Source organism: Sorex fumeus, unplaced genomic scaffold (assembly GCF_029834395.1).
Source record: "Sorex fumeus unplaced genomic scaffold, SorFum_2.1 ptg000128l, whole genome shotgun sequence".
NCBI lineage: Eukaryota > Metazoa > Chordata > Mammalia > Eulipotyphla > Soricidae > Sorex > Sorex fumeus.
The window spans coordinates 15086786-15112344 of record NW_026606185.1 but is presented as its reverse complement, the minus strand read 5'-3'; the positions used below and the strand labels follow the sequence as shown (position 1 = coordinate 15112344).

The window sequence follows — 25559 nt, the reverse complement described above, 5'->3', positions numbered from 1 at the left end:
AGAGAAGGAATAGGAGTATGACTCCAGTAGAACCACATTTTGCTTATTGAGGCCCTAGAACTCCAGAGAATATTCTGAACCTGACTGAATCAGCCACAGAATGTGTTTTCACTAATTAAATTTCTTGGACTTGTGATATATTCTTTCTGATGATCAGGTCTTTTTTTTCTTCATTTCCTTTTTTTTTTTTTTTTTCTAACCTGGTGGTGGTGCTCAGGGACTGCTCCTTTCTGTGTTTTTGAGGGTTGTTTCTGTGGTGCTTGATGGGATCATGTAGTGCCAGCGATCAAACCCTGAGCTCCTGCATGCCAAGCATGTGCCCCAGTCCTTTGAGCATTTGTTTGTCTCCCCAAAAAGTTTAGTACTGGGTGTCAAATCCAGGGGCTTACATATGCAAGGCAAGAGCTTTATCACTGAGCTACATCCTGGATCCCCCTTTTTTTTTTTTGTTTTGTTTTGTTTTGTTTTTTTTAATTAGTGAAACACCATGAGGTACAGTTGTAGATTTACAAATTTTTGTGCTTGGATCTCGGTCATACCACGATCAAATACCCATCCCTCCACCAGTGCCCATTTTCCACCACCAGGATAATATCCCTCCCCCCCCTCCTCCCATCCCCCCATCCCCCCCTGCCACTGTGGCAGGGCATTCCCTTTTGTTTTCTCTCTCCTCCTGGGTGTTGTGATCAGCCAAAGAGGCATTGAGTGGCGAACATGTTCAGTCCAGTCTACTTTCAACCTGCATCTCCCCTCCTGGGAGGATCCTCCAAACACCCTCCACTTGGTGTTCCCCTTTCTATCTGAATTGCTGGATCCCCTTTAAAGAGTTGTGATTGCTTTAATAATTACTAATAATGTAGTTCATTTTATTTTTTCCTGACTATTTGTCTATCTTACATAGTGTTTTCAGGCAAGTCTCAAAACATAATGTAATTCACCTATGAGAATTTTAGAATAGAACATTGGTCAAGGGTAAGGACTTTTAAGAAAAGGAGAAAAACTAGAATGACTACTAATATTAAGCCTTTAAAAGCTAAAGCTTGGTGTGCGTGTGTGTGTGTGTGTGTGTGTGCGCTTTACACCAGGCAGCTGGTATTATTATTAGCCAAGTATATTAACAAATGTTATTAGGGTTTTTTTTTTTTTTGGTTTGAGACCAAAATAGATTCTCTAGGTTCTCTGTCCTGTTAATGGAAGAGATGTTTTTTAGATCTTTAATATTTTTTTCTTAGAAATCATTAAGGATATCGGGTTTGTCTTGAAATCTTTACTGAATAGATGTGTTTTACGTTTCTCTGTCTTAGAGATTTATTATAATTGTCTTTTTTTTTTTTTGCTTTTTGGGTCACACCTGGTGATGCTCAGGGGTTACTCCTGGTTCATGCACCCAGGAATTACTCCTGGCGGTGCTCGGGGGACCATATGGGATGCTGGGAATCGAACCCCCGGTTGGCCATGTTGGCTGCGTGCAAGGCAAACGCCCTACCTGCTGTGCTATCGCTCCAGCCCCTATAATTGTCTTTTAAAGACTTTGTTAAATCTAGGCTTATCTTTGTTGGGGAACAGGCAGGATTGTTGGTTTTTTTGTGTGATTTTTGGACCACATCCAGCTGTGCTTATGGTTTACTCTTGGCATGCTTGGTGGGGGCCATATATGGTGCCAGGGATCAAATCCAGGTTGGCCACAAGCACGGTAGCCACTTTCCCCACTATCCTCTTGCCCCAGCTCCAGCAAGCTGGTTTGTAGGCCATGGTTTCTTTATTCAGGGAGGCCATATGTCAACAGTTATTGGTGCGCAGTATCTACGTGAGTGTATCTCAGCTGGTGTAGGGGTGTGTGTGTGTGTGTGTGTGTGTGTGTGTGTAGTATCTACGTGAGTATATCTCAGCTGGTGTAGGGGTGTGTGTGTGTGTGATTATAACATCTTGAAATCTTTCTGGTTCTTGAGCTAACAGGGCAGAGGTCAGGCTTGTTGTTCAACTACCTATAATGCATAGATAGAACTAACCAGCTCAAGAAGTCCATAAGGTTGAAATTTAGACAATAACAGTTTTAGGTCCTCTGTTATCCTACTTTTTTACATTAGTTATAATGTGTAGGGAAAAACTTACTATCTTGCTTGTGTTTATTCAGTGTTAAAGTTTATGGACAGGACAAATGCCTGTATCTTGTTACAGATTTAAAAACTGACTTGGTCTCACATCTCTCAGATAAAGATAGCTGATCTTCCTTATTTTTCCATTTTGTTAATGAACTCACAGACCTAAACATATGTGTTTTGTGTTTTAATTCCTTCTAGTCATCTTAAGTATTTAAATTAGCCAGTAGGCCTTTTCAGGTTGGTTCCTATGTTCTTTTACCTTAGGAGACTTCAGTTACTTAATTTTCTTGATACCTAATAGTAACAATCTTTTTTTGGCCCGGACTTGGAATCACCATTTCAAGAAACGTGACCATTTCAGTGGTGGTTGGTATTAAGGAGCACAATTTGGTCATTGAGGTAAAACAGTGATTTTCAGTTTTGTTAGAATTTCTGTGAAATTATTCTGTAAGCCAAGATTAGAATAGATCTTGGCAGTTATTCGAAAGTACTTCTTCAAATGATGAAATTTTAATTCTAAAATGGCAGCAGCACATAATAGAATAGCAAATATTTTGTTTTTGTGGTGATGGTTGCATTTTATGATGGTCTTGAAGATAAAAATACATAAAAATCCCCAAATTTCCTTAGAAGAATAGATAATTACTTTGAGCCAGGTAAAGTACTGTTTCTATTCCAGTGACTTACATAGCTTACTAGGTTGGGTGTCATTTAGGTTGCTTTATTTAGGTTGGGTATGGGCTGGGGGTGGGGGCTCATTCTTGACACAGTGCTTAGGGCTTGTTGTTGCTGGCCCTGGGGGAACCATGCAGTACTGAGGTTGATCCTACATGTGAAGACTGTCTACTAATCCTTTGAGTGATTTCCCTGGTTCGTGCCATTGTTTCTTCTTCTTTTTTTAAATTTAATTTTATTTTTATAAAGTTTGTAGCCCAGGCAACAGGCCTTCAGCACGAACCGCTTAATATGGCTAGCAATCTGTAGAAGTGTCCTAAGGGCTCAAGCGGGCCCAGTAACGTTTCCATCATGAGACTTGTTGTTACTGTGTTTGGCATATCGAAATAACGTCACGGGGAGCTTGCCAGGCTCTACCGTGTGGGCGAAGTACTCTCGGTAGCTTGCCGGGCTCTCCAAGAGGGGCGGAGGACTCGAACTCGGGTCAGCCATGTTGGCCGCTTGTAAGGCAAATGCCCTACCGCTGTGCTATCGCTCAGCTCTCGGAGAGCCTGGCAAGCTACCGAGAGTATTCAGTATGCCAAACACAGTAACAAGAAGTCTCACAATGGAGACGTTACTGGGCCCGCTAGAGCAAATCGATGAACAACGGGAGGACAGTGACAGTTTATAAAGTTGCTCAAATTATTACATTTAATATTTCAACACCGATTGAAATATTATTATTACACCAACATTACACCTTCCATATTTTGAATGTTTCAACCCTCACCCCCGAACCCTGCTCCCAAAGCAGGACCTAAATTATTTAGTATTGTTATGAATAATACACTAAAAATGATACACAAAAGTTTTCTTAGAGGAAAGTGTGTGAATATTGTTTTATTTTACCCTGGAGGCATTAAGCCCATGTATAAGAGATTGGTAGCATGTTGTTAAAGGTTGAGCCTCGTGTGCTTATATATATATAATTTTTTCCTCCCAGAGATGGTTGCCTTCTACTTTATACCCCATCTATGTGCTGTGCTACTCTTGGTATATCAGGGGTATAAAATATGGGATGTCCTTTGTGGCCACGCTTTCCAGGAATTCTAAAATTTTTAATAGAGTTATACAGCTGAGGTTAATTAATTTTTTTAAAAATCGATGGTGACTTTGGGGTCTGGAGGCATCTGCAGTGAGGTGCTATTGTGTGGCTCTCTTCTGAGATTTATTTGAGAGTTTCTGGATTGCAACCATTAATGAGCTTAGGTGGTGCCAGAGGAAGTTTGTGATCGTGACTGCCAGAGACCCAGAAGCACAGGGAGATGGGAGGAGGGCGCCCATTCCCAACACAATACCCTGTGAGCCTGGCAAGTCATGCATACCTGGGTTTTTCAGGAGATTGACTCATGGAGAATGGCAGGAAGCATGGCCTTGCTATTGTTTCTAATTGATGCACTTAGTTGTTTAAACTCAAATTTCAAGTTTTGGACATCACTGAGTATTTTCTATTTCAGTATAGTATATTTCTAAGAATGTTAGATGGATGAATGAAAATGCATAAAAAATTTCACATAATCTTGGTAGAACCAGGTTTGGTAATAAGCATGTTAAATAGAGAACTAAAGGTTCCAGAAAGTGACTCAGGATAGTTCACATGTGAAAAATCTAGTTTGATCCCCATTGCCTTGAAGATCTCCCCCCTCCCTGACACTGCTGGATTTGTTCCTGGGAAACCGTGAAGCAATAACAAACAGGTGGTCAGAGTATCCTTGAAAAAGGGCTTTGATTCCTCTGTACACTGCCTGGGAGTCTTGTTGTCTCTCTCCCTTTCCCACCCTAGAAGCTGCTTTAAGACTTTGCAGAAGTGACTGGGGTTGAAGGGCTTCTGTGCTAAAATGAACTTGGAACAGTCATAAAAGTAATACTGTTTCTCAGTGAATAAGCATGATGCATATTGGCATATACAGGCCATGATAAAGGAAAATGCTTAACATAGTAACTCTTTACTTAAAATAATTAATAAATTTTCTTAGACTAGTGTTCTGTAAAATACAGTTTTGGAAATACTGACTAGTACTACTTTGACTCATTCTTTCGGCATTACTAGCCTGTAAATTTTACAATTTTTTTTCTAGAATTTAAATTGAATGCAGCTTGACAGAAACCCAGTACCATCTTGGTAGTTAGTGTGACTTTCTTCAATGCATCAGTTTAATGTTGCATCTTACACTTTTATAGAAAATGTAAAACTCCAAAGTACCTGAATATTACAGCACAAAGTACAAGCCTTGCTTTTTTTTATTGTAACAAAAAATGAACCTTTGTGTGTGTTTGTGTATGTATGTATATAGAGAACCCCTCTGTTTTGTTTTTGAGGTTACAACTGGCTGTGCTGGGGCCTGGCTACTTCTGCAACAGTGCTTGGGGGTTGTTCTGGTGATGGTGAAGCTCAGGAAATTGTGTGTTGCCCGACATGAGTTCCTGGCCACTGCACATGCACAAGCCCTTTGAGCTAGCTTTGTGGCGTTAGAACTGCTTTTTAATTTTTTAATATTTCAATAAAGTCACAAAAGTAATGTTTTCTATTTTATTAGAAATAGAATGAAAGGTAAATGAGAGTAGGGGAGATACCAGTTTGTAGCACATACAACAAAAACCATTTTCTCTCCCCATAATTCCAAGACCCTTTTTTGAAAGACAAAAATCAAAAAATACGAATACTTTCACAAATGTACTTACATTGAGATCATTATAGACTTCTGAAAGACAAAGATAGGAGTTTCTTCCTGTTCTACAGTTGCCCCAGTATCACATCTTACATATCCAAGAACACCCATTTTGCAATATGTCATTTGTGTAGCAATAAGCCTCTATCGATAATTATATTTTGCCATTTCTAGTTCAGTATTGCCTAATAGGGTTGAGAAAAATGCTTTTAAAAGCTGTAGTATTTTGCCAGAGCAATCCATTGTAGAGCAGGTAAGGTGCTCGTCTTGTTTGTGGCTGAGCTGGGATCAGTCTCTGGTACCCTATGGGGTCCTCCCGAGCTCTACTAGGAGTGATCCCTGAGTATAGAGTCCGGAGTAAGAGCTAAGCCTGACTGGGTGTGGCTCAGAGTAAAAACAAATATGAAAAACATTGTATCTTTGATGTTTTCCCCTAGCATCTATACATAAAATTGCAAAATATACATAAATAGAATTGCAAATTATTTTTCTTTTTCTTTTTATTTTAGTACGAGACTTAATATGTCAGGAAATTAGAGCGCTAAAGTGGTATGCGTAGGTAGTTTGTTAATTTGCTTGTATATATTAAAAAAATGTAAAACTGAATCCTGGCTTGAATTAATTATGATGAAGATTCCTGGCACTCCCTTATTAATAATCTTATGAGAATTGCATTCTTAAATTGAGTGGGTCTTTCCCAACAACCTAGGAACTACCAGGGCCACACTTGGTTCTAGGGGATTAGATCTTGGGGCTTTCTCTGAAAGGATTTTCTGAGCTAGTTTTCCAGCCCCAGTGTGTAGTTTCAAAAGTATAGATTACAAATAAGATATTTTCGTTTATATTTGCTCGCACTCGAGCGGGCCCAGTAACGTCTCCATTGGAGACTTTGTTGTTACTGTGTTTGGCATATTGAATACTCTCGGTAGCTTGCCAGGCTCTCCGAGAGGGGCAGAGGAATCGAACTCGGGTCGGCCATGTTGGCCGCGTGTAAGGCGAATGCCCTACCACTGTGCTATCGCTAGAATAGTTATATAGTGAATTCCTTGGCATTGTTTGATCCTTTATAAGAAAAACTGCTAATTTAAACAAAGCTCAGCTTAATTTTGTTTGCTTTGAGTTCAGTACCAGGTGTGCTTGCTGACTTCTTTATCAGGGCTCATTTAGTGCTGCTTGGGGTATCATGACGTGTCGAGGATAGAAACTGAGACACTTTCCAGCCCTTCTAATTTTATTCCTCATTTTATTTTTCAGTTAAACGGCTTCTAATAGCTTCAGGTTTAATGCCCATTTTTCTTGGAAGGCCTGTATAAGTGTTTGTGCACACATGAATGCACCAGGGTTGATGCAGCCAAGTGCTCTCAGTTCTGATCTACATCTGGGACCCAGTTTGTGCTTTGAATTCAGCTTTACTTAGGATTCAGAACAATGCTTGTATTTCATTAATGGTCCCTTAAGGAGTTGATCCTGGTCTGGAGAGTCGGTATGGGGATTTAGGGGTTTACCTTGCAGTGTACCCACCCTGTGTAGATCCCTGACGTTGTTAGGGGCTACTCTTGAGTACAGGGCCAGGAATAGCCCATTAGTTCTGCTGTATGTGCCTCCCCCCAGCCCCCCAAAGAGTCGGTCCTCAGAAAAAAGAACATGATTATATCAGTATGCGACACCTCGGTACTCATTATATAACAAGAAAGTAAATAAGATTTTATGGTCATTCTATAGGGTGAGAAAGGCACCCACTTTGAAAATGGAGTGATTGAGTCCGGGTGCTAGTGTTTAGTTTAAAGGAGCCATGATTTTGTTTGCCAAACAGTTCTATTTTGACCTATCATTAGAGGGTGGTCTTTTGGAAATGATTCTCATTTGTTGGAAATGATTCTCATTTGGACCATAGATTGGATGACCTAGGAATCCAGGAAACTTATAGTTTAGAATAAAAAGTGATATTATTAATAATTATTTCTGGACAACAGACATTACTACTGTCCTTGAGCAGACTGGAAGGAGTCACCACCTTAGTTGAAGGGAACAGTTCTGTGATGGGAAATATTGTAGTAAATGTCCTAAAGAGTTTTCATTTGAGTTGGAATCTTAGAGCCATTTATTTCTCTTGCAGGGATGTTAATAGCTGGAGGCAGATGATAACATAGCCTGGACTGTACCAGTTAATGTTCTTTGAGATGTTAGCTCTTTCTCTTTCATTATTATTATTAGCTCTACATTATAAAGTGTGCAGTCCAATTGCTGATTATTTTTTCCGGGATTGACCATAGTTTTATGATGTTTTATTACCTATCCATATTCAGTTTTTTTGTATTCAGTTATAAGTTTTCTTTTGAGATCTCTGACTACTTGGAATTTCCCAAAATTTTTAAAATGTGTTGCATTTTACTTACTATGCCTTTCTCTTAACATTCAGTGAATGTATTCTAGGATATATTTCCTTATTGAAGACTGAAGGCAGTCACAGATTTTATGAAATTAAATGCATAGTTTTTTGTTGTGACAGCAGATTGGGAAAGTTGCATTATTAAGGTGGAATTCTCTAAATTATTCGCAGTCATCTCAATATCAGAGTGTTAATCTATCTTCCGTGATAACATTTTTATCTATGTTGAAGGAATTTGAGAAGATCTATGGAAAGAGTATATTAGAATGTCATATGTTGGGCCAGGGAAATTGTAATGTGAAGGACTGGAGTATATGCTTTGCACGTGGAGACCCTGGGTTCTGTCTTTAGCACTGCATGTTGAGCACTGTCAGGAGAGATATATGAGCACTGAATAACCCAAGGAGGTCATTTAGTATTGATCCCGGGAAGGGCTGTATGTGTTCAGAGTGGGAGAAGTGGGGCGTCAAGTACAGAATTTTAAAGACCATTGAGGTTTTTGAACTTTGAAGAAGAAATAATTTAAAAATTGTTAGAATGAGTGGAGCGATAGCACAGCTGGTAGGGCGTCTGCCTTGCACGCGGCTGACCAGGGTTCGATTCCTTCGTCTCTCTCGGAGAGCCTGGCAAGCTACCGAGAGTATCTCGCCTACACGGCAAAGCCTGGCAAGCTACGTGTGATGTATTCAATATGCCCAAAACAGTAACAAGTCTCACAATTTGTTGTGAGATGTTACTGGTGCCCGCTCGAGCAAATTTATGAACACGGGAGGACAGTGACAGTGACAGTGTAACAAAGGTAAGAAAATAAAAGTACGTGTTTTTTTTCATATATTGATGAGTACTGATTAGTAACAAGTCCAATGAGCAACAAAGAAGATATTCATTATGGAACTAGCATAAATTTAGTAGTTTATTTAGTGAACTAATGCAACTTGATCATAATTATTTTGGAAGTATGGAAAACTAGTTTAGAAACTTATACTTTTACTTGGGCACAGCTGTTATGAATATTTCGTATTCATTACACATCTGTTAGTAAAATATGGATGATGTAGAGTCTAATGATTTCTGTGTTAGTCATTACCAGTACCATGCAGGAGAAGTCCGAGTTTGGTATCTGAGAATGTGTTTCCCATGCTACCTCAGGGTCTAACTTCACCAGGGACTGTTCCAGCTGTTACTTCAGTGAGCAGCATCTGCAACACATTTGCCACACCTTCCAGTTTTATCTTGAAGAATGATCCCAGGGGACTCAGTATGTTCAAACAGGAGAAGCAGAAGGTTTGTTTCAGGGAGCTAAGAGATAAGGAGTCTGATAGTATAACTAGTTATATTACTGTAGTTACCTAGATCATAAGGATTTTTTAAGTTGAACAGAAAATGTTTAAAATAATACTAGAACTACAGATCACTTAATCATGCTCACAAACTTCTGTTTGGAATAACAAAAATTCAACCCTTTAAGTATCAGTATAAGCAGGTCAAATACAAGTATGAACATTATTATGAAGTTGACTCTGATTATTCCTGTCACTGAGACTTTGGGAACATATCTTCAGAAGGTAGTTGGAAATGTATTTGACTAGACCAGCAGGCATAGTGGGAGTAAAGTTCAGAGCTGTGATATATGATTCTCCAGGCAAGTATATTTGTATATGTATTTTTTTTAATTTAAAGATAAGTGAAAATACTGTATTATCAAAACTATCAAATAAAGCTAACTCCTCTTTGTTGTTTACAGTAGCCTAGAATAGGAGAATTTGTGATTAAAGTTCAAAGGGTCTTAGGGTATAAATGAACGTAGGGTGTGTGTTTGTGTCTGCCTGCATGTTTGCGTGTGTCTGTGTATGTCCATGCGTGTGCACGCCCACTCAGTGCCTACTCAGTGTTCACTTAGTGACAGCTCCTCAGTAAAACTAATGAACTAATAGTAACTCTTCAGTGGGATAATGATTTTTTTTATTTTCATTTACCATTTCTTGCTTACTGGAAATGTAAGGAACTGTTCCCCCATGATATTTTTTGAAAAGAGTAATAGTACTTGGCTTTGCAGGAAATACATGTACTATGCCTCGAATAATATAACCATTTATTTAAATGCCTATTTCTTTTTGGTTTTTAAATTTTCCTTGTATCACTGATCCTAGAGAATTGGCTTTTTTTTTTCTTCTTCCTTTTGGGTTACACCCTGTGATGCACAGAGGGTTACTCCTGACTCATGCATTCAGGAATTACTCCTGGTGTTGCTCAGGGGACCATATGGGTTGCTGCTGGGAATTGAACCTGTGTCAGCCACATGCAAGGCAAACGCCCTACTCGCTGTGCTATCGCTCCAGCCCCGAGAATTGGCTGTTTAAAAATGAAATTAGATGTTGTAATTTTGTTATTCCTATCTTGTCTCTTAATACCAGATTAAGACTTTTTAAGTATATTTCTGATTTGATGATTCAGCCTTGACCTTAGCCTTTTGATTCCCTTTATATGCTCTACGTCCCTTATTCTAAGAGTGAGCAGCCCCTGCTGCTGGGGAGGTAGCTGAGAGGATCTGCAGATCCCCCAGTTTGATTGTTCTTCTGAGCACTGCTGCTTGTGAGCCTGAAGCCCACCTTACTACTGGGCCCAGTAAAAAGGTAAAGTAAAGGCCCTCCCGTTGATCATCGATTTGCTCGAGCGGGCCCAGTAACATCTCCATTGGAGACTTTGTTGTTACTGTGTTTGACATATTGAATACGTCACGGGGAGCTTGCCAGGCTCTCCCCAGGTAGCACCCAATCAGGCCCCATTGTCCCTTCTGTCCAGTACAGCTAGGCTGAATGTAACAGAGTGGCTTCTGGGGCCTCCTGAGCACTGTGGGGAGCCTCCGTGCCTACCATGTCCACCAGACCCCCAAAAGTGAGCTGCCCCACAGCTCATTCAGCTCCTTTGATATTTCTAAGCCTGCATTGAAAATACTGGTGTCCCCACCCCATTTCCAATCCCTGGCTCGCTCTCTTACTAATTACCAGTAGGAATAATTTAGACTACTGGAGTTGAAATTATGAAGGGTTAAAAAGAATTCTGTATTAAAAGGTGTAGATAGCTAAAAATGAATTAATGAATAGGGGATACTGCAAATAGGTTAAATATTACAAAGGGAAATTTTTTATGTTGTTTCATGGCTTTTATCTCTTATGTCACAGTATTGTGTTAATGAAAGTTAACTATTCTTCAGTTTCCCGAGTCACAGCCTGTCGAATCCCTTCAGTTTGCTTGTTTCATGGTTCTCAGAACAGCCAGTCTTCTCTTTCTGAACGAGTTTGAAGCAGCTCTGAAGGAACTTGGTCTGTCCTTGGAGCCAGGCCTCACTAATGCCCTCCTGAAGGAATCAAATTCACAGTCACAGCTCCTTAGTGTTTCCTTCAGACTTTCAGATTGTTATTACCTGAGTGATGTTTCCCCCTCCCCATTTAGATCTCCAACAGTTGGGTTATATATGCTTATATTTTAAATATATAAATAAATTAGTTTTTTTTTCTATCAGCTATGTATGTTGTGACTGTTTTGTAGGGGGCCTAAGTATATGAAATAAGTATTCTCCATAACTTGTTCTATAACATTCCTGAGAAATACTTAATATTTATGGGGTTTATAAGCAATATGACATTAAGAAAAATGTTAATAAAAAAGGAAACCTGATTTGCTTCCATAAAAAAATGCATTTGATTTCAAATTCCAGAGAATGGGGAAGGTGCCCATCAAATGTCTTACAAAATGAAATGGACTTAATGACATCACTTTGAGTGATAAAAAGACATATAAGTCAGTAGAAAAACAGTGGTTCATGAGTGCTAAGTGTTAGGGTAATATGTGTATTATTTTGGGCTGAAGCAATAGCACAGCGGGTAGGGCGTTTGCCTTGCAAGCGGCCAGTATGGCTGACCCGAGTTCGATGCCTCCGCCCCTCTCGGAGAGTCCAGCAAGCTACCAAGAGTATCTTACTGCAAAACCTGGCAAGCTCCCCGTGACGTATTCAATATGCCAAACGTCGTAACAGTTGTCACAATGGAGACATTACTGGGCCCGCTTGAGCAAATCGATGAACAACGGGAGGACCGTGACAGTGATGTATTATTTGAGACAAACTGATGAAGAATATTGGCGGAGAGCAAAATATGTCTAAAATATTTTGGACCTACTGTGCTCAGGCTACTCCTGGTTCTGGGCACAGCAGTGACCTCTGGTGGTACTTGGGATACTATATGTGGTGCTGGTGATTGAACCAGGATTGGGTCTCATGCTGGGCAGGTGCCTTAACCCGCTGTGCACTCTGATCCGCTAAAACGTTACTATTAATGGAAATGGGATTGAATTTGGAACAGCATTGAAAAGAGTTAAGAATTATAAAACTAGCAAGAGGAAAATTTTGAGAAGGAAGATGACAAGTCTTACTTAAAATCATTCATAAATGTGAAGGTTCTGGAGAAAAATTCAGATGTTAACATGTCATATGTGTGTGTGATATAAATTAATTTATTAATTTTTTAACGTGAATTAGGAATAATGATACTTTTTGTGCTGAGTTTAGGGGGTAAATGCATAAATATATCCTGTTTATAAGAAATACAGCATTTTACCCCTTGAATACTTTATACTTGCATTTATTTGGGGATGTTGGGATGGTGTAGTGAGATGGGGCATGGTACTATACCACTATAGTGAGTGATACTGTAAAGATACTAGAATCAAGGGTATTGAGTCATTTTAAACCACAGGCTCAGGAATACTTACGCACATCCCTGCTTATCTTGATGCTTTTGTCACTAGTTTATATTTGATGTTGAGTAAGAATTGTGAGTATTGTAACTTTAAAACAAAGTACTGCAGTGATTCCCATACTGAATCACTGGGATCAAAGCCAGCAGTTTAATGATCTGAAGGAATCATTTATGTTTGAGTTTATGAACTTAACTTTTGTCTCCCCTCTCCTTTTTTGTGATAGGTTTTTGTTCATTACTTCCCCTTTATATTCTCCAGGTTCCCCTACTTCACCCCATTAATGGAAGTTAGGTTTTCTTTCAAATGTTATTCTTTAGAAAGTTTCCTAATGTCTTGGGTCAATTCATGTAACATCCTCTGCCTTGAAAAACCTCATTTGAATTGCAGAATCAGAGCTCTGAAAGTGACCTTCATATTTGGAGTTTGGTTGGCATCAATCTTTCAGCATATTGCCACTGAATAAATACTGTTGACTAAAGTGCTGAGTTTAGGGGGTAAATGCATATAGAACTGTCTCTTGCCCTCCCAGCCTTTGAAGTATTATAGGAAAGGACATCAAAGATACACTGATATATGATAAGTGCTTTAGTCCCAAGGTAAGTGCAAATGGGTTACGGGACTAGAGGGAGTGGGTTGCATATTTTGACTTCTCTTACTGATGACATTTACGATTTAGTCCTAAAATTGTTGACAGATTACTATAATTTTATATTTTAAAAAAAGTCCTAGTGAAATTGGATGTTTTCAAATCTTTTCATTTACATAAGTTTTGAAAAGCAGGTTGTGGACTTTAAAAATTAGGAGATGGGGTCTATTAAATTGCTGGTATTTTTGTACTACAGAATGACATGGAACCTAGCAAAGCTGTTCCACTGAATGCATCTAAGCAAGATGGACCCATGCCAAAACCGCATAGTGTTTCACTCAATGATACTGAAACAAGAAAACTCATGGAAGAATGTAAAAGACTTCAGGGAGAAATGATGAAGCTATCGGAAGAAAATCGACATCTGAGAGTGAGTCTTTTTATTGGTTAAAACATGTAACTGACTAAAATGAAGGCATTGGGTTTGTGAACAGTGGTAGGCCATTTTATCTATTTAAAATTTATTCTGGATCAATTCTTGATCTTTTCCCATTTTGATTATTTGCTATTCTTTGCTCCTCACTCCCATTTTCTTTTTGCAGTAATACTATGGTTTCAAACTGCCCACATATTTCTTTCTTAGCAGATGACCTTTGTTATCTGTGACCTGTCCTGGTATAACTAGCTTCTTCTCTTGTGCCTTTTCCCCATTCAGTGGTGTAGTCATGGGAACCCCTAAACAGCACTCTCCCCTAGAGCAGAACTGTTTCCATGAGAAGCTGAGACCACCTCAGGCAGGGTCACGTCGGAGTTGGGGGGTGAAACAAGATTAGTAAAGTAATTGTGATTTGCTGTCAGTAAGGGTTTGATCTGTATTTGTGAACCTGGGGTCACCTACGTGTTTTCTGGGCAGAAAAGGGTCACCAGTAGAAATTTAAGAAGTGGAAGTCACAGGAGCTCACTTGGCATAGTGAAGAGACCTGGATTGAGATGGACTCTGCTGATTCCTTAATGTAAAGCTTTCTCTTTGTATTGTTGATATTTATTTATTTATGCTTTTTGGGTCACATCTGGCGTTGCACAGGGGTTGCTACTGGCTCATGTGCTCAGGAATTACTCCTGGCAGTGCTCGGGGGGACCATATGCAATGCTGGGACTCAAATCTGGGTTGGCTGCGTGCAAGGCAAATGCCCTGCCCGCTGTGCTATTGCTCCAGCCCCTGAAGGATTCTTTTAGATGGAATAAAAGTCACTGGGTTTGACTAGATCTTTTTGCATCTTTAATGTACCACCAAAAAATTTAAAACATGGTTCATGTTTGAAGCTTTCATTTACAGCGGCCAGCAGTGGATAGTTTTCCTAAGGAGGCATTTATTTTAGCACTTCCCTTTTGCTTTAGCTTAAGCATTTCTCTCTCAGCGAACAAATCCTGTCATAAAAGCCTGCCCTTGAACATGCTAGTATGCCCATGGATTCCACACCCACACTTGTCTGGGAACTCTTCCTGTCATCTTCTCTGTTTTCTTACCGTGTCCTCCTAAAAGAAATTGTTTTGAAATTCTATCTTCTTTGGATTTTTATTATAACTCCTATGTCTTACTGCTGTATTTGTTGGGTATCTTTATCCAGTTGTTCCCTTGCAGGCAAGAATCACGTGTGTTGATCTTTGTCTTCATAGTGCATACGTAGTGGTCGTTCATTTGAATTGTTCTCTCTCTCTCTCTCTCTCTCTCTCTCTCTCTCTCTCTCTCTCTCTCTCTCATGTGTTGCGGGGGGGTACTCAGTGGCACTCAGGAATCACTCTTGGAGGGACCTAGAGCAGCATATATTGGGCCAGGAATCAAAGCCAGATCGACTTTGTGTGTAAGGCAAGCACTCCACCTGCTGTAACTTTGTCCAAGTCAAACCTTTTTGTATGAAACGAATTGGTACAAAGTTGCATATGTATATGAAAAAGGCATATTATGGGGCTTAATCTACACATGATTATTCTCGCTGTTAAAATGTAGAGAGAAACTGCTCTTCCTTTCCGTATTTGGTGGTGTTGGGGATTGAACCCCATGTCTTGCTCATGGAGGGCACATTCCCAGGCCCAGGACTATCCTCCCCTGCAGGAGCTGTGCATGCAGAGGCCTTGGTTGAATCCCTCAGCTCCACCAGGGACATAGACACCCCACAGACCTTGTGGGGTGAAAGGCATTGTATCTTGAATTGATTGGTGTTATACTAATCTTTCTAAATATCTCCTCATACTGATAGTACCCCCTCTAGGGGTTCATTGCCCCAGCACATTTATTGGAGTAATGGGGAGAATTTTTCTGCGTCACACCTACATCTATACTTGGAGTTTGAAGGAATGTAGTTCAACTTGATAGACTGTGGATGACTTCCATGGTTTCATGAATTGTTTGATGAATAGAAAAAAAATCACTGTTCCTTGTCAGAAAAGGAAATGGTAACTCCAAACTCTTTAAGAATGGTAGTAGGTGTGGGGCAGTGCTGGAAAGTAGGGAGGTTGAACAAGAGAGGCAACTGAAACTTTTTTCCTACTCATAATGACTAATGGTGCTAATGGGACCATGTTTTAGAAAACATTCTGCTGGAGGCTAGAGAGATAATACAGCAGGTCAGGTGCTTGCCCTGTACACTGCTGGCTTTGGATCTATCCCTGGCACTGCGTGTGTTTCCACCAACCACTGCCGAGTGATCCCTGAGCACCTACTCACAGAACCTCAATAAAAATTTTTAAAAATGAATTGGATACTGTTTTTACCTTGTAGTGCAGACTTGATACTGGCCCTTTAACACGGAGCCCTTCTATTTTACTGTGAGCATTATCAAAGCATTTAGTTACTTGTATTTATTCCCAGTTGCCTTTCTTACACAGCTCTGTTTCCTTCCTTAGTAAAATCCTTTTTCGATCTCTGTGGTGCCTGTGCCTTGATCCAGTAAGGATAAAACCATACAGGTTTGATTCTGAAGTCCAGTTGTTGGGACTAGGACAGATATAACTACTGACAAAATTACTATGAGCTTTTTCAAACCCTTTGGAGAAACCTCTCTTGAACATAACTGTCTGTCCCCCTCCCTTTTGCCCTTTCCACATCTCTTTCCCTCTGTCCCTTTTCTGAATTTCGAAAAAATAAAAAGTATTTTAAAAACAAGGTTACTCTCTTGGAAATAAATATATTGATTTCATTAGCATTTTTTACAAAATTTTTATTAGTGAGACACCATGAGGTACACAAATTTTTGTGCTTGGGTTTCAATTATACAATGATCAAACACTCATCCCTCCACCTGTGCCCATTTCCCACCACCACGGATCCCAGTATCCCTCCCACCCCCCATCCCCCCCATCCCACCCTGTGTCTGTGGCAGGGCATTCCCTTTTGTTCTCTCTCTCCTATTGGGTGTTGTGGTTTGCAAAAGAGGCAATGGGTGGCAATCATGTTCATTAGCATTTTTTGCCTGCTGTGGAAATAACAGCCGTATATTTTCCCCTCAGTTTTCTAGGAATAGATTTTTCAGCACCAGTTTTAAAACACAGTGTTTAGACTAAGGTATGATTCACACTCCAGAAACATGAAATTGAGCATACCAAAAAAATTGTGATTGTTAGTAGATGTTTAGGGTTGGGCATCCATCACTAGAATCCAGCTGCAGATCGTTTCTCTCACCCTGGAAAGTTTCTTCTGCTCTTTAGTCCCTGTCCCGTATTTGGTAGTCTCACATGCTTATTTGTTTTTAAAAATCTTAATTTTCTACCTTTTTCCTAGGATGAAGGCTTACGGCTCAGAAAGGTAGCGCATTCGGATAAACCTGGATCCACCTCAGCTGCATCCTTCAGAGATAATGTCAGCAGTCCTCTTCCTTCCCTCCTTGTTGTGATTGCAGCCATTTTCATTGGATTCTTTCTAGGGAAATTCATCTTGTAGAGTGAAGCATGCTGAGTGCTATTTCTTTCTTTTTTTCCCTCTTGACCAGAAAAGATTTGTTTACCTACCATTTCATTGGTAGTATGGCCCACCGTGACCATTTTTTTTTGTGTGTGTGTGTACAGCGTCATATAGGCTTTGCCTTTAATGATCTCTTACGGTTAGACAAAACAATAAAACTGTTCGGCTTCTGGACAAAAATTGTATATTATCACATCATCACTAGCAGATGTCAGTTGCACATTCAGTCCTTTATGAAATTCATAAATAAAGAATTGTTCTTTGTGGTTTTAATAAGAGTTCAAGAATTGTTCAGAGTCTTGTAAATGTTATTTTAATAATCCCTTTAAATTTTATCTGTTGCTGTTACCTCTTGATATATGATTTATTTAGATTGCTAATCCCACTCATTCAGGAATTGCCAAGAGGTAGTCTTTGGGGGAAATGGTGCCTCTTACAAGTGTAAATTTTCTCCTTTACCTTTGCTAATATCATGGCAGAATTTTTCTTACCCCTTGTGAGGCAGTTGTGACTGAGTTTTTCATCCTTACAATCCTGTCCCATGATATTTAACATGAAAGAAAATAAAACTGTTAACAGATTCTCGCGCAATAGCTTGTTTGTGTCTGTCGTGTCATTAGAGGGAACTAGGAATGGCATGGGGATTTGCAGCTTCTCATGCACGTTTTCACTTCCAGTGCAGCCCTTCAGATATTGCAGTCTTTTTAGTTAAAAGTTTCATTCTCTTATTAAAAGGAATTCATAGAACTTCAAGTAATTTTTGGTGTTTTGGAAGATCATAGTAAGTGTGCTTTCAGGGTAATCTGAACAAATACCACAAGAATAAAAGAAGTACTTTTAGTCATTTTATGTGTATGTCTTGTGACTTTTATGTGTTTAACTTCCCACATTCTTAACAGGTTCTTATAGTAGCTTCTGAAGGAAGATAAATTCTCCCTGGTTTAGTTAAGTGCTTTTTAATAAGCCGAATAACAATTTCATTATATAGCACTACATAATATTTAAAATAGATGTTTTTTTTTAATCTGCTCATTTTGTCCCTCAAAGTAAATTTCCATGATGTAAATTTGGTATTTACTGAGTTAGCCTTGGGAATTTTCTTTGTGAAAAATGACTTTATTCTTTTCAAATCTCTTAATTATGTGAAATGCATTTTCAGTTTTAAAAGCATTATTAGGGTCTACTACTTTCCTGCACTTAGTCTTACGTCTTATTTCATTTGCACTAGCGTATAAAATTTGTACCCAGAGAAAATACATTGCGTTTTTCTTCTCAATACAGTTTAATACAGATAAATTTATTTCTGAAATTAGTTGTTTGTGTCTGAAGGGGAATTTGGTCTATGAGACTAGATGTGGTGCAGTGAAGTATGTTAGGCCCAGGTCTGTGTGTACATTATAAAAAGAAAAGTTTCGTTGTGCTTCCATTTCAAATGTTTTGGATTTGTCAGATTGTCATTGTGCACTCTGGTATATTTTTAAAAACCTCTTGCTTGTGTCTGAAAGTTATCAAAAACAAGCACAAGTAACACCTGTCCATTATTAGCATGCTTCTGGGATAATGTTTCCATTATTGTACACTTTATAGTCATTGTAAAATTTCCATCCCTTTCTGATAAATGGAAAAGCATGCTAAAAAAAGTCTTGCATTTGTCTTATAAATGCAGAATCAGTAATTCCTTGGCTAAAAGCTCTATATAATTAATATTGGTGAAAAGTATCAAGCTTGACTTTCATAACCATCCTTCAATAATTTTCAAGTTTTCGAAAATTTATCAAAATCCCGTTTTATGGGAACATTAGAATTCATTTTCATTCCCCTGGTTGTAGAGTTGAGGAATCTGAGGCCTTTATTAGAGTTGAGAGAACTTTCCCCGTGTTTCACAGGTAGAAACAGAACTGGAACTAGAAGTCTTGTTCCTGATTCTAGCTCACTCTCTTTTCTGGTAGTTTTGTAGAAAAACATTTTTTAATCTTAATTTGAATCACTGAAATAAAGGAACAGAAGATGTTATTAGGTGTATGTGAAGTGTCCTATCCTAAGATGGTTTTACAGGCACTGTTGAGTAGTCTCATGTACATGTTTGGTTTCAGTGTTTAGATTAGAAATCACTGCCCCAAACCCTATAAATAAACATAATGAAATGCAATGTATTTCTTGACAGGCATTTTACAAAATTCATTATGCAATGATTTTGAGATGGATGTAGTTCTGGGTAACATCTGCAAAATAAAGTATACATGGACTTCTTAGCTGCTGATGGATCAGGATACTGATTGTATAGGAGACTTAATTTCTATTCTTTTTACTTGCTGTATGAAATGTGATCAGATTATTTTACTACCAATGGTTACTTTCAAAGCCAGTTGTATTTTGGCTGATAATATATAGATTAAATTGTCTTCATTCCTTATATGTTTAGAAAGTTTTGCTTTGTCTGCCTGCTTACTTTTGTTTGTAAGCATGAGGGAAATAGAATATTGCTAATACTGAAACCACAGTCCAGTAACTAAAGGCCTTAATTAAGTTCATATGTGATGCGAAATGCACTACCATCATTCTCTATAACTAATGTACCTTAACTTTACCCATTCTTGTATTTACAAGAAACAAATTTAAGAATCATATTCTGAATGTGTGGTATATAGGAACAAAAAAAAGGTAATACTTGGAAAAATGTGAATCAGTTAGGAAAATGTATCAACTTAAATTCGGGTCAAAGAAAATACTCATAATTTCTCCCAATATTTTAGCTGAGGAGTTTCCTTTAAGTTGATACAATCTACTGTGGGAATTAAACAAGATTTATCGGTAAAGAAGAGTTCTTTCAGGTTGTATCCCCAAATTGTGATGTACCATTTAAAAAATATTCAAGTAATAGTTTCCTAGAGCGTTGCACATTCCTATTCAGTGGTTTTGGTGTGTGCATAGCTTTTAAAAAGTTAACCTTTATGGAAGTTAGGAAAGATAAGTGTTTACCGTTTGGAAAAACAAAAATTAAGCTAAATAAATAATGTTTATTTTCTAGCTTTCAAAGACAACAGACTATTGTGTGAATAAATAAACTGTTAAAACATGTGGTGAAGTGTCATTTTCCTTTCCAAGAAACAAAACAAGGTCACTTGATTTCAACAGATGATGGTGTTTAGATACTTATGTCATAGGCCAGCCTTGAGAGGAACGCAAGTTCTAATGACAGCTAATGGCCTGTGAGTCCTTGTGTTTTCGTAGGAAGCGGGTGGCTGTTGCCTCAGTTCTGTGTGGTAGGTGGGCTCGCGGAGGTGCAGCCATGCTTGAGAGTGCTGGGCAGGGACAATCTGTTGGAGATTGGGCAAGTATATGGACATTCATCCTCTTAGAGGATTTCAGTGATAGGGCTTCATTTATACAACATCTCAGCATCATGCCCTCTAGTGGGGGTGTGTTCATGATTTATAAGCCATCTGATTTTTAAATAATCTTCTTGGCCATAGGTTATGAGTATAGTATAAAGCTTGATCATCAAGGCAGTGCTGTCTCTGCATGCCCTCCTCTTACTACACGTTTAAAACCCAGTTTTGGGGCTGGAGCGATAGCACAGCGGGTAGGGCATTTGTCTTGCACACGATTGACCCAGGTTCGATTCCCAGCATCCCATACAGTTCCCCAAGCACCGCCAGGAGTAATTCCGGGGTGAATGAGGCAGGAGTAACCCCCGTGCATCGCTGGGTGTGACCCAAAATGGGGGAAAAAAATCTAGTTTCTTGGACTACGATGTAGTCTAGCAGAGACACTTCAGTTGTCTATGAAGCCCTGGGTTTCCTACCCAGCATCTCACACCAAAGGTGACATGCTCAATTTCTTGTTTTCATTCGTGCGTGACCGTCCTGAAAGAAGCACAGGATGTTAGGATAGCTCTGGTTTTGTTCTGGCAGGGTTATTCAACTACAAGAAGTCATCTTATGGACTTAAAAAATATATAAGATAACGATTGCATGATGCTGCCAATGATACTGGTATGTGTTGGAGGCCTGCCATGCTTTGGAACAGCTCCAGTCACTTTATTTTATAAAGTTGTTCACAGTAATTTATTACATTCAATATTCCAACACCAATTACATCTCACTCCCATTTTTTTGAATTTTTTCACCACCCATGCCTGCCCCAAGGGCAGACTCTAAATAATTTTGTATTGTTATAAATCCACTAAAAATGGTCCAAAAAGGTTTTCTTGGAGGAAAGTGTGAAGATTGTTGTATCACCTTGGAGCCATTAAGCCCTTGATAAAAGATCACTAAAATGTTGATATAGGTTGAGCTGCGCGCACGTGCGTGTGTGTGTGTGTGTGTAAGTCAAGATTGGTTGCCTTCTACCTTACACCCCATCAAATGTGAGGTGGTACTCCTGGTACATGAGTGACTTAAAGAATGAGATATGTTCAGGGACTCTAAAATTTTAAATTAGATGATACAGCTCGGGTTAAATTTTTAACTGGATGATGATTTGGGGGTTCATAGACATCTGTAGCTTGTTGCTCTCTTCTGAGATTTATTTGTGAGTCTCTGGATCATGGCCCTTACTGAGTTTAAATGACACCCAGAGGCAGTTCGTGGGGTGACTGTTAGGAAGCGCCGGGAGATGGGAGGGGCCCATGACTGACTGCGAGCCTGGAGTTTTCAGTCCAAGTCCTGCATACCTGGGTTTTCTGGTGGATTCATTCTCATACCGAAGAGCTTGTCCTGAGCCTGTGAAGATCGCAGTGAGCATGGTGGTGATTAACTTCTGGAGGGTTTTGGCTGCCAGGGCTCTGTTGTGGCCGTTAGTGGGTTCACCTGCTCCCTCTGAGGTCCCCTGGGTGAAGTTGGCCTGGCGCAAGGTGTGGTGACGTCTCTGCAGTGTGTTGCTTTATTGAGATTTATTTGTGAGTCTTGCTCCAGTCACTTTAACCCCCAGCTGAGACAGCTTCTTTAGAGGCTAAAGTGCCAAAACCCAAAATAAAGTTGGGTTTAACTAAGTTCTGCAGTATAGAAAAACTGCATTTTCAGAATTCTGTGCATATTCTTGAAATAATGTCAGCTGTCTTTAGGTTATTAGTGCAAAGGCCATTTCTTAAAGTTGGGGTCGATCATCAAAAGACCAATAAAGGTAACATTGGTTTGGGGGCAACTTTTGGTGGTACTCTGGTGGATTGTGCAGTACTGGGAATTGAACCTGCGCCCAAATGCACTCAACTTATATCTAGGCCCTAATTTTTTTTTTCAATTTAAGTAGAACCTCAGCTTCATGTATGCTGATGTACTTACTGAGCTGTCCTCTATCAGTAAAAAACTTAACTTATAAATAGGGGTGAACTATTGGCAAATAATTTTTTATTGCCTTTTTTTCCTTTTTGGGTCACACCTGACGGTGCACTGGGGTTACTCCTGCCTCTGCACTCAGTTACTCCTGGCATTGCTCAGGGGACCATATGGGATGCTGGGAATTGAGCCCCGGACGGCCACGTGCAAGGCAAATGCCTTATCTGCTGTGCTCTCTCTCCAGCCCCTGGCAAACAATTGTTACAGGAATCATTTCTAATCAACACTCATGTATAAACTATTTTTACCCATCCAAGAAATTGTGTTTCTCAAAGTATGAGATTGATTTCAGGATGCTTACCACTGTGTCAAGTTTTATTTCTGTCAACTCCTTATCCAGGTCCTGTGAAATAGCTGCTATTCTGACATCCTTTGGCTTAGAGCTTCAGTGACAAAATCAGATCCACTTGCTTGTACCCTGGTCAAAGGCTAATAGTGCCTTCACGAAACAGTGGATCTTGTGATGCCGCTGATTTCTACTTTCAAAGTTGTATTGATACTTATTTGTGAAAACTTTTAGACTTATTCTCATCTTTATTTCCTGAAGAAACAAAAACAACTGCCCATTTTAGTTCTTGAACCAAACATGAACTGATGTATTTTTTAAATGCGTAGATTTCTTTGGCTTTCAAGTGATCAAGTAGATTTCTTTAGATGATTTATGTTATTTGAATGGCTGGAGAAGGAAGTGAGATATTACTCTTGTATTAGGGTACTTTAAGATTGATTACTCATGTCTGAAACCTGACTTTATGGCTTAAATTCTTGATATTGTTATGCTTCTATGAGAACAAAGACTGTTATGTAGACACTTAAGATCCTTGAGTGCAAATTGGCAAGATACTACTGAAACCTAGGTTCTGAAATTACATTACAGAGAAATGAAATTGCAAGTAATTGAAGTCTTAGATTCTTGAGCAATAAACTCCCATTGCCCTTCAGTACGTAGAGGTTGCTTAGGAAACTGATTTGAGTGCAGGCTTGTCCTAACCTCGCTGTGTTAATACAATATGTACATTTCCCAATAGGCAATCAACATTTTTCAGTATGCAGTAAGTACCAAGCTACTTAGGATTAAAAATAGGGAAGTATTTCACATGAAAAACAATAGGTGGACTTGAAACAGTTTTGTTGCAAATATTTTTGGATGGTTTTTGTATATTTTGCCATGTAAGTTTTAAGAAATAGTTGAATTAAAATCCAGATTTTTTTATTTTTTTGTTACTGTGTTTGGCATATCGAATAGATCACAGGTAGCTTGCCAGGCTTTTGTTTTGGGGCACACCTTGTGCTCAGGAATCACTGCTGGCAGGACTCAGGAGCAGGTGAGTTGCTCAGGATCAAACCTGAGTCAGCTGCAGACAAGTCAAGTGCCCTACTTGCTGTGCTCTCCCCAGCCCTAAAATTCAGATTTTCTTTTAAGATTTGTTTAATTCACTTCCCCAAGAGACTTCCCCCCCCCCTTTGGGTGGAGGTGGGTGGTGGGCACACACAGTGGTGCTCAGGGGATTCTCCTGCCTCTGCATGCAGGAATCACTCCTGGTGGACTGGGGACCATATGCAATGATGCTGGGGATTGAACCCAGGTCAGTTGTGTGCAAGGCAAGCACTTTACCCACTGCACTATTGCTCTGGTTCCAGGGAAAATAATTTTCTACTTTATGCTTTGTGCTTCACATCCACTGACCCATTGGATCTGTCAGTTGAGAATTACCTTATCTGAGCTTTAGATACGTAACACATATGTTTATGTTTTGGAAATCATAGAAAACCTTCCTGCATTAGGAAATGTGACAAAAATTTCTGTGTGTGTGGTGGTGGTTTGGTGGGGTGGGGGTTGGGTTCACATCCAGTCACCAGTTCTCAGGGGCACTTCCTGGCTCTACCCAGCCAGGACCAAGGTGGTGCTAGGGACTTGAACTAGAGTTGGAGGGATGCTAAGAAAGTGCCTTACCCCAACTCCAGCATTTGCATTTCTAAGCTAACATTCCTTTGTAAGATGGGTGGAATAGGAATTTCACGGAGGTGGGTGTATTGGAATATAAAATGAAAGGTTTTTCAAAATTGATCACTTGATCACTTGACTTCCCGTTAATCGGTGATTTGCACGAGTGGGCCCCAGTAACGTCTCCATTTGTCCCTGTCACGTGCTAGTGTAGCCCAATGGCGTCTGTTTGTTCTAGGACCACCAAGAGCCTCAAACCGATTGTTCAGGATTGGCAGCCTAGTTCAGCCTTGAGATTTTATCAGCCTTTCCTTCCTCATCCTTCTCAACGCTGCCATATTGGTGACGCCTTCAGGGTCAGGGGAATGAGACCCATTGTAATTACTGGTTTTGGCATATCAAATACACAATGGATAGCTTGCCAGGCTCTGCCGTGTGGCGGAATACTCTCAGTAGCTTGCCAGGCTCTCCGAGAGGGATAGAGACTTTTGGGGTGGCCTCTAATCGCCCTTGTAGGTGTTCCCATGGTTCAAACCATATTTGAACCCTATCAAATATGTTGCGGCAATTCTGAAAGATGGGTATTAAGTGTCTTATAATGTGTCCGGAAAGCGTCCTGGAGCGTGGCGGCAGCTGGGTAGTGGAGGTAGTGGAGGAAATTCAAAATGTTAAAGTGCTAAAAATTTGTGTATGTTTTCATTGTCTTAGGGGTACAGCGATTTTTACTGAGTTACAGTAGATATGATGTAGTAAATGGCATTCATGTTTCCAATACACAGTCAAACTTTAAATTAACAAGTTTCAATTAATTCTTCGATCTCAGCGGCATTTCTGTTGTGATTGGATTTAGGACTGAAATATGAAGCCAGGCCAGAGTGCAGACAGTCTGGTGACTGTTGCGCTAAAAGCACCTACTATGTGTCTCTAGATGTAGTTATGCATGTACATCTTTATTTTTTTCTTTTTGGGTCAGACCCAGCGATACTTAGGGGTTCCTTCTAGCTCTGCACTCAGGAATTACTCCTGGCAGTGCTTGGGGGGGCATATGGGGTGCCGAGGATCAAACACGGGTCGGCCGTGTGCAAGGCAAATGCCCTAC

The 25559-nt window shown here is 39.6% G+C and overlaps 1 protein-coding gene across 1 annotated transcript in view; it reads left to right on the top strand.

Moving 5' to 3' along the window:
• The window catches only part of VAPA (VAMP associated protein A), a 44460-nt gene extending 24203 nt beyond the window's left edge, over window positions 1–20257 (top strand). The window contains exons 5-6 of the mRNA XM_056138025.1: window positions 13478–13651; window positions 17000–20257. Of these exons, the coding sequence (XP_055994000.1) occupies window positions 13478–13651; window positions 17000–17158 (333 nt within the window). The 3' untranslated portion in view covers window positions 17159–20257. The remainder of the gene's footprint in view (window positions 1–13477; window positions 13652–16999) is intronic.
• Window positions 20258–25559: the final 5302 nt, after the last annotated feature.